Source organism: Lolium perenne, chromosome 5 (assembly GCF_019359855.2).
Source record: "Lolium perenne isolate Kyuss_39 chromosome 5, Kyuss_2.0, whole genome shotgun sequence".
Taxonomy (NCBI): Eukaryota; Viridiplantae; Streptophyta; class Magnoliopsida; order Poales; family Poaceae; genus Lolium; species Lolium perenne.
In genome coordinates this window covers 146,899,744-146,909,744 of record NC_067248.2, presented here as the reverse complement: position 1 = coordinate 146,909,744, position 10,001 = coordinate 146,899,744, and the positions used below count along the sequence as shown (strand labels likewise).

The window sequence follows — 10,001 nt, the reverse complement described above, 5'->3', positions numbered from 1 at the left end:
TTGATTTTTGTATCAACCCTATCGGATCTGATACAAAAATCAACCATTCGTAAATTTAGAATTTTTTATTTTTGTTAATAAATAGTTGTGTGCATCTATTGATGCAGGGTCATTCCCCATTTCAAAGAGAAAAAAACTAGATTGTGTGCTAGAAATTTGAAGCTCTACCTTCATGGGCGAAACTACATTCTCGGAAATTGTAGTTCAGGATCTTATCTCAGAAACCACGATCCATATATCCCCATATAACCATCCTTGATATCTGAAACGACTGACTTGCAATCCAAGACGATATGCATCCTGTCCAAAGCAAGATCTTCAGCAAGGGCCAATGCTATGACGATGATTTAACAAAAATGAAATACACCTTAACAAGAATACTTTACACAACTAAAGACACGAGACACTATCCCTTTCTTCTTTACTAATATGGTGATGATATAATTAAAATTAAAAACATGAGCTCGGTCCATTATCCCTTTCTTCTTCAGAGAAGAAACCTTACTCTAATGAATGGATAACGAACCACCCCATATGTACATTAACTGCCACACGCAGTTCCTGCTATGCTATAAAACCAAAATTGCCTACACAGTTGAGCTCTATACACTTCAATATTGCACTCTTGCTATGTTCTAGGGCCTACAAGATCAGCTCGAGAGAAAGAAAAACAGCTTCCTGCTTGCACTTCCCAGAACAACGATCATGAGAGCACTGCATTCATGCTCCAACATCAGGTAGCGTCCTTTCCAAAGGCAGGCAGGATTGGACGAATGAATCACAAACAAAACTTGAGTGATCATTCCATGGAGGAGACGGCAATAAATTGTACAGCTCGCACCAGAAATGCACGGCACACTGCTAGTCAGAGTCCAAGTCGATTGTTAGTACAAATCTTGGTCGAACTGAACGCGCTTGCCGAGGCGGTGATAAAGGACCACCAGGTCTCTCCCCGGCTAACTTATCATCCGGAGCTGCACACGGGGAATAAAATGTTATATAAGACATTGTATTCAGAAACATTCTGCAAATACAGTTTAATGATCTAACACAAATGGCAGTAAGCAAGGAGGCAGTAAAGAGATAGCAGGCACACTACAATTCTAGTTTGCTAAAGGTCTAGACTGAATTGTAATGCGCACAGAAATCACACACAAACAAAACAACACAAATCAGAATGAGCTAGTGGCTTCTGTCATACCATCTAAAGCTGTTATTTCATCCCCAGGGTTCGTCCTCTTCCGGGACACATTATTGGCAGTACTTAGACTTCTGCCAGCACAACTATGGTCAAGTGGTGCTTGCAACGAACTATCATGTCCATCTTCTAGTAGATTTGCTGCTGGCGTTGCTACCGAGTTAACCCCAGAGACTGGATCAAGCAGAGATTGATGGTTGGCAGCGAAGTTTTGCACTTCACCTAGACCATTTGTTGACTCTATGGCAGGGTCATCTTGGGGATTTGAAGGATACCCCCAGAATGGCAGTCCCAACTCTTCAAAATCTTCAGTTAACATAAGAAACGAAGCTTCGACTGGAGCTCCGTCAGGTTGTTCCTTACTTGTTCCTGAAGTTTTAGGTGGATTGGGTGGAAATGGATCTCCAGTATAATCTGCCGAGTTGCAGTTCAAAGCATTAGAAGACAACACCATGACATTATCATCATCATCATCAGAATCACTCAGTACTATTATATCTTGCTCTATTGGTACTGGAGGCACATGTTCATCTACAGGAGAAGAATCAAGATCATGTACACACTGTCCTGGTTCTGAATCTTCAGTGTTCTCAAGATCAATGTTGCTTGTAGAACTGACAGAGTTTCCATTTTCGAAGTTCTCTGACTGATCATTATCAGAAGATGGCATCGAGTTAACATCCCCTCTCTTGGTAATTTCCCACTTGCCATTGTTGTTTTTCCTAATTCCCAACTTAATACGACAGCCCAGCTGTTCAGATGGAGACACTTCTTTAATCTCCTCCTTTACTATATCCGTGTTGGGCCTAGAGCCTATGCTGGTGGCCACGCAGAGAGTACCATCTGGTAAATGCCACCGTGCAAGATCCTTCAGTTTAGCTCCGCCCTTAACTCTCCAAGAACCATCAGGCTTGACATCAATTTCACATACATCATCTTCACAGCTTTGGATCTGTGTCACCAAAATGCAACGATATCGGCAAAATGATGCATAATGGACTAATGCAGACTTCAACAAATACATCGTTCCACTATGAACTCACCAGCGAAGCGATCCTATTGAAATACGGATCAATGATTATATTATCCAAAGAATAGTTCTTCAGGCAAATTGGGCATTGCCACTGCAGAGAGGGAAATAAAGCTTTATTAGGCAAAGAACGGAAAAAGGGTAATTAATTAATTTTAAGAGAAATAATCAAACCTTCCGTGAACGTTGATTAAGTTCCACAAAAGCTTCCAAGTCAAAACAACCCATGTGAACACAGGATTTGAACCTACCAGCTATCTTAATCCTTGAACCAGTCATCTGTCAAGATAAATTAGCTTTCAGAAAGCCAAGTATTACAGAACCTGGCATACAAAGACATGATGGCTAACATTGTGTGAAGGAGAGCAAAATAAACTATGAGCCAGATAATATCATATTTACAATATGGGATTTTTAGGAATGCATTTTGTTAAAAATTTGTAATTAAAAAGTATGATGATTCTAGAAGGGTAAATTTAAGCACTGGGTTCATGGATCGCAGAGAGAACAATGTCCGGCCATCAGGTGGCAATTGCAAAGTTCGGTACTCCAATGAACATGAGGTCAGGTAGCAGAATATCAGCAATATCATGCCGGATCTAATCATTCTGAGTAATGGCCAGGGTAATTACCGGGCATCGGAGATTCACAGAGACTGTGTCAGCCACAACCTCAATATCGCTATCACTGTCTGCTTTATCTGCCTCAGCTCCACCACCAACACAGCGGCGCACACGAGCAAGGGCATAATCAAACTTCTCACCATCATCTTCCTTTGGCACCAAACTCAGAACCTGTCCATATCAAACTATAAGATATGAACTGAGACCATAAAGCACGGTCCAATCTCAGGTTGTGATGGTTCACACTTCATAGGTATCAGCTTGTTTTCTGGCCTTATACCAGAGTGTGGAAAGAAAATACATTTTTAACAGCGTAATTTGATGTAAAACCAGAAATCCTGGCCAGAAAGCAAGCTGATACTGGAACATTCTTCAACAAACATTATTAGTTTTATACTTTTGTACCACCTTTGATCACATAGACGATCGCCTGAGGACTTACATTGGAGTTCACTTGGGGTGACAATCTAGACAACAGTAAAAAATACGAGCTTCATAATTGGCACGCGATGGTGATCAATTCCGACTGCACCCAGCCAGAAACAAGCCCCACATTTTCACCCCGTGGTTGCCTCTTCCTCTCCTTTTTTCTCTCTTTTACTTATCCCCAACCAACAATACATTCCTTCATTTACGAGCACCGCAAATGAAGGCTATGGCTTGCCACTCCCGCCCAAACCGAGTGCTGGCCCTCCGTCAGAATTTCATGTTCATTGAGTTGAAAGCTTTAGTTTTCGAAGTTGTAAGTTAATGTTCATTTGAGTTGAAAGTTTGTGCTTTGATAGTTGAAAGCCATAAATCACCTAGTCAAAACTTGATTTTTTTTGTCTTTTCTAGTGCCAGCACAGCAGGTGGAAGGGGATCGAGGATGGAACGATAGTGATGGAGGAATACAGATGTTTTAGTCACGTGGGTTCAGATCCGTGTTATACCAGGGGGAGAGCCCAGTAAGAATCGATCATACTGTGCACGAAAGATCACCAAATAGAGGCTTTGTGAGTAGATTGAGTTCTCCCTGGTTGACTCAATACACAAATAAAAACAGTTACCTCTTGCAGAGATTTCCTCTTGGCGATTCGGACACCCAAAGAAAACATGCGGGAGTCACTTCTAGATAGAACAATTTTGTTCGGTCCTTCTTTGCAATATTCAGTTAACTGGGAAGAGAGAAAAAATGAGTAGATCAACAAACAACTAAACATGAATTGTAACTAACTAGTAAAATAATAATTAGTGAGGCAAATCATTCTGAAGCTATAACGTAAGAGAGCATGCTCCATGCCAACATGCTACTTACTACTGGACCATCATCTCTACCATTGGCACCTAACTGCTGTGTAACTTGCCGGTTGAAAACCCTGACATGAACACCTGAAGGGAAGAAAAAGAACTGCCAACATGAATAGCTCAAATCTATGATGATTTCACATGGCTATCTGGCACAGCAAATTTCATGTAACAAATGCCAGATTAAATCTATAGCTAGAAGAATGCATGATACTAAATTCCTTAATTGCCAATATGAGAGCATGCACAAGCGTAAGAAGCCATAAATGCATAAAGACGTGTAATTAGGCAAGTGAGTGCAACATATCATTCCCTTTCAATACAAAATTATACTGTAGAGGCTTCCCCTATGGTTTTACTGTCACAAAAAAAAATGGTATTCAGTGCAGCGACCGATCACAAGCTATGTCAGACTACCACCACATATAAAGCTTGAAAACGTAAAATACCATGCAAAACTTACTCAAAACATCCTAACAGGGGAAAATTGGTTTGGCAAGCGAATATGAAGCCAAGCCGTTCAATCAGGCACATGGAAGAACATAATGTCAACGTGTGCAACAAAATATAATACACTAATAATAAAGACAATATATAAATACATCTTCCATGGATTAAACCACATGACTGATAAGAAACAAAACCAGCAGCAAACCAATACAGTGAACTTTAAGGAGTGTCCTTTGAACTGAATAAACATTTTTTTATAGAACTATATCAGAGAATATTATCTAGTAGGCCAATTCATGTTACCATTAACTTGCACATCAGAGTGTAAAGGCCAGTGGATCCTAAAAGGAACTCGGTCATCGAGAAGGATACACCAAACCTGCAAGAACATAAATGGTACAAAGAAACCCAATGTCAAAATGTATACACAGTAGGCCAATATTCTCTGATATGGCATCAGATGACTAGAAACTGCATTCTCAGAAGTTACAGATAAGTCTTTGAAATTGCAATTTGACAATTCATAATAATGTATGGCAAAAGAAATGGTTAGCGGAAGATGACCCTGGACAAACCTATTAACTGAACAAAATGAAGAAGCAAACGTAATTAACCTGAATGTCATATTCTGCTTTCTGTATCATTTCCCAGTGTGCCCTTGATAATGGAAAGGTTTTCTCAAGATGCTGTACAGTATATGACCTGGAAATAAGCATGAATCACACACCAAAATTATGCAAATCGCATAAGTATCATGGTTCTATTCTAAATAGTAATTCAACAATAACCAAGTGAACTTTGGTACTCCCACCATTTCATATTAGTTGTCGCTGATTTAGAACAAAATTGTACTAAAGCAGCAACAACTAATATGGAACGGAGGGAGTAATATCTAATGCATTACTCACCCATCAGATGCTATTTTAGACGGAACTATTGCTGTTGGGAGTAATGGATGATTAATTGTGACCCAGAAGCTGCGAGTGAAAGAAGGAAAGTATGTTAAAACAATTGGTAGTCTAATATTTATACAGGAGCATAATGGAACGGATTAAGTAAACTCATCCATAAAATGTAGAAAGGTAAGCAGACAGAACAAGGATGAGTTTCCTATCACATGAAAGTTTGAAAGAACTTACGGATCAGCCCTATTAATTCGACAGATGTCACAATAGAAGCTAGAAGGTAATTCTGGAGGGACATTGTCTGCAGATTTCTCGGATATGATAGCACAACCAACATGTTGCCACACATTGCATTGTGGATCATCACACTGAAAAGGACCAAGAAAATTTCCAAGGAAAACAAACATGAGCAAGAGAACCTATTTAGAACAGAATTGCTAATTTCGTACAAGACTAGATGTTCACAATAAAATAAGTTCAGTGATCAAGAACAATTAGCTGCTTCGAAGTTTTAGAATATAAGAAGAATTAACTGCTTTGAAGTTGCTGAAATCTAGTAATCTAGATAAACCGATTCGATGATTCGGCATACAATCAATATAATTAACAGGCATAATGAACAAAATGTGATCTTACCGCATTTATTGGAAACAATCAAATAGACAAAGAATCACATAGCGATACCTTAATCATGGGTCCATTGGCCATGGAGTTACCACAAGGACATCGGACCTTGACTTCCACTTTAGCAGACTCATTTAACTTCTTTTTGGTCTTCATGCTATGTCCTGGATCAACCTGGTTTTTAGGAGCTGCAACAGAATTTGCAGGCTCGTGCAGTTTCCTAGAAACAGTAAGGAAAAATCAACAGTATGACAAAACCTAGTAAGATCCAAATCATACAAACAAAAGGTCGATGCATTAAGAAATGTAGACTCGCCTAAAAGTGTCATCAACTATTTTCAACACTTTTTCTTTTCCAACCATCTGTTTCCCATTGAGGTTCGATACTACAAGAAAAAATGGAAGTTATTCCTCGTGTACCTTTAGAAAAACCACTAGTATAAAAAGATAATTCTTTGAAAAGAACAGAAGTGTAATGTACCTTGATCTTGTTGATCAGACAGTACTGCAATGATTTTTTCCACCAGTTCCTGTAATTGTAAAGAAAAAACATAAAACCAAAGTGGCCTAGAAGTAAACATTCTATACATAGTACAAAATGCACAATAAGTGAATAAGTTTCAGAACATGTTTAAGGTTTTGATAGGAAGGGCTTGACAGCCCAATAGGTTATGTGTTTTCTCCCATTAAGTAAAGCAACAACTAGAATGTATATTTGTGGAATGATTGAAATGTACATAAAAAGTTGCAGTGCACAAACCTGCTTCTTTCCTTGCCTTGAAAGTCCAAGCTGTTGCAGGACATCCTTTAGCTCTTTTATTCGGAAGAGTTTCAGGTTGTCCTGTAACAAATAGTTTAGCAGTGAGCATGTTGAAAACAACAACAGGAACAGGAAAAATGATACAAAAAAAAGGATGAAAATTTTGATATAGACCATTGCAAATTAAATAGAGGCAAATAAGAAATAAGTTTTTGTTAACTAGTGTGAGAAGCTGAGGGCAGAATTTCCAGCGCCACTATAGGAGGATGGCATAGTGTAATATAGGCCAGTTCTACGCTGATGGTGGATGCTTGAATCCAGAAACTTGTTCAACTACAATATACGGGCATTAAGTACAACTGAAGTGAAGTTGGGGGTACTAAATGCCTGCCTTAAAAATCTTACTACTGAAGCCAACGGGAGAATGTCCGCTTGGAATCGCAGAAGGGCATCCGAAATGCCGCCTCCCAAATGGCAATTATCTTTACTATTAAATTCCTATGCGACCGTGGTACGTCGCTAGCAGTTTTGCACTTTTCCCTCGCAGCCCCTTGTAAATTGGGTAATCAGCCCGCAGTCCTATCTCTCCATCATAGTTTGACTGGCCTGAAGCTAGCAGTTTTGCACTTTTGCCTCGCAGACCCTTGTAAATTGGGTAATCAGCCCACAGTCCTATCTCTCCATCAGAGTTCGACGGGCCTGAAACCGATCGCCGGTTGGATCGAGGCCGCCGCCAGGTTAGATCGCCGCAGGTGTCTCTTTGGATTAACGAGGAAGAAGATCGATCAGTGGTGCTAATAAGGAACATGATCTCAAAAGGGGGAGCTTGGCTGAGGAAGCCAGGAGGGGAGGAACATGGGGGATGGGAGGAGCTCGGCCATGGTGATGGATATCGGCCATGGGATGGCGAGGAGAGATGGGGTGGACTCGGTGGAGCATGGCCAGCTGATTTTATTTACTCCCGTGATTCTTTCAATGAAATTGCGGAGACATCGATACAAATCGAGACTCCACTTGAGATTAGCCACAAACAGAGAAATTCTCGATTAGATAGATACACTCAATGGCTAAGAGAGGGAGAAAAGGAGGTCGAAGCCGTGGCGATGGTTTGCCGTGGACTCAGTGGACGCCACCACTAGGCTTGCCGGCATGCAGTCGACTCGCCGGGAGAGCTTGCCATGGATGGAGTCCTGCCGCTGAGTTGCTGCCTAAATAATTGACTTGCCGCTCCTCTACACTATTAACTGGCGGTGGAAGAAGCTAGCGCTTCATGTCTCTGGATTGCTAGCTGTAGGTGTCTCGCACTCTCGGTGCTACCGATTGCTTAGCTGCTGCTCTAATTTTAATTTTTTTATTCTTTTCACATGTGAGGCTGCTTATTCTCCTTTCGCAGGTGATTCATCTCTGATGCTCAACCATGTATTTTTTTTAACCCTGAGGCAGGTCCAACCTCATTTTACACTGGGTATTTTACATTTATTTTTTCTTGTGTTTTTTATTTGCAAGTGTGATGCCGGGTGATTATAAAAGAGAAACTTGTAAAGTGGATTTGAAGACAAATGGTGTAATATTCGACGAATGCAAACATACTTATACATATTGTAAGTAAATAAATATAACTGTAATTTAATAAGTTTCATTCACTAACAAAATGATGGGGAATATTTGTGCAGTAGTATAGCATGAACAAAATATTCAAAAGTATATATAGGGCCGATGAACTGGTAGTGTATATCTTTCTGCATAAGGGTAAGGCAGTTATAATTCGCTTATATTTTTCCAGCAGTACATTAGCACAAGCAAGCACTAAAAACTAAAAATTCTTTTCAAAAAAAATAAAAGTCCAGATGAACTTCTAACCTATTCAGTAAAGTCAATTCACATTCACTTCATATGTGTTAGCGACTTGGCAATCTTCCGGTTCATTGACAAGATAATACTACATGCCTTTGTCGATTGTTGTCAAAAAAAATTCTATTTTTCAAGTCAACAATTTATGCTATTCCGCAGCAATGCGCGCGGGTATTGTGCTAGTCTATATAAAACAACCTAGAGGCGCAACCACGCCCCAATCGCAACAGCTATATATGGATATAGTGGCCAACTTTGGCAACTCTTGGTAAGCAAAGCTATGGCGAGTTACAGAAAGAAGCGGATTTTGGGGGTTGGCACGATCGATCGGGAGTTTAGCTGTCCCTAATCGGCTAACCAAGAACCTATTCGGGAGCAGGAACGGGAACGTAGCCAAAATGGCAGCAGCAAAGTTCCCAGTTACGGGAGGGGATCGCCGGAGGAAGGCTTCAGGATCAGAGCCGACCCGTCGGCAGACCAGATTGATGAAAAGTAGAAGCCCTAGAGCACGCACCAACGGAACCGCACGCGTACGAGGCGTGGAAGGGCGTAGGTAGGTAGGTAGGTAGGTAGGTAGGCGGGGTTACCTTGCAGGCGGCGACCGCCGATTCGTCGGCGGGCTCCGGCTTCATGGCGGCTTTGGGCGGGGATCCAGCCCGATGATGCCCTAGGCGAGGTGGGCGTGGGTTAGCGAGAGGATCGACGGCGGCGATGGGGGGCCGCCGGAGGAGGAGGAGGAGGAGGGGGAGGGGCGTTCAGTTCCGGTGGTGTGCGGCGGCTCGCGGGCGTGGCTGCTGCGTTTGGCGACGACGATGATGACGGAGGAGAAACCTGAGACGGAATCTCAGGCGACGACTGTACCCTACGCGTGCCTGCACGAATCTTAACGCAAGCTTGTCTCTCTCTGTTTTTTCTTTTTCTTGCGGGGAAAGTCTCGTTCTGTCTTGCCTGAAAAATTGATATCGTCAGTATACATCCGTCATCCGTGACGATGTCCTTTCGAAGAATGCAATCTTAGTTTCCTCGCACCTTCGGCTCTGTCGCTGCCAACAAGATTATTTTCTAGTAATACTCTGCTTTTGTTTGTGTTAACCATGTTTTGCCCTACTTTTTATCTGACATGTGTAACCTCCCCCGATCCCATTTTCACTTCAAAGCATAGTTATGGTCCATTGGAACCTCATGAAAAATTGGTTTAGACTATCTCCACCGGCGTGTTCTAAATAGACGCGTCGGCAGCGTGCTATAGGAAGCGCCGGCACCTACTCCTCAA

General features: G+C 41.4%; 1 protein-coding gene across 1 annotated transcript; it reads right to left on the bottom strand.

The window, feature by feature from the left end:
* Positions 1-315: 315 nt before the first annotated feature.
* On the bottom strand, positions 316-9,589 carry LOC127300182 (E3 SUMO-protein ligase SIZ2). Its single transcript, XM_051330266.2, has 16 exons — positions 9,316-9,589; positions 6,878-6,958; positions 6,599-6,647; positions 6,434-6,503; positions 6,178-6,337; positions 5,728-5,861; positions 5,497-5,565; positions 5,203-5,290; positions 4,892-4,967; positions 4,149-4,222; positions 3,901-4,008; positions 2,861-3,022; positions 2,403-2,507; positions 2,242-2,322; positions 1,202-2,150; positions 316-974 (listed from the first exon to the last, which is right to left on the bottom strand). The coding sequence occupies exons 1-16, from the start codon at positions 9,358-9,360 to the stop codon at positions 862-864; spliced, it is 2,364 nt and encodes a 787-aa protein (XP_051186226.1). The 5' UTR covers positions 9,361-9,589; the 3' UTR covers positions 316-861.
* Between the last annotated feature and the right edge of the window lie 412 nt (positions 9,590-10,001).

What these genes read in the sequence shown, in the direction of transcription:
- LOC127300182 (XM_051330266.2), bottom strand. Translation starts at nt 9,360, where the DNA reads ATGAAGCCGGAGCCCGCCGACGAATCGGCGGTCGCCGCCTGCAAG. An exon ending in ATAGTTGATGACACTTTTAG is followed by an intron (nt 6,338 to 6,433) that starts GCGAGTCTACAT and finishes TACTGTTTCTAG; the next exon opens with GAAACTGCACGAGCCTGCAA. An exon ending in CTGTGAATCTCCGATGCCCG is followed by an intron (nt 2,508 to 2,860) that starts GTAATTACCCTG and finishes TTATCTTGACAG; the next exon opens with ATGACTGGTTCAAGGATTAA.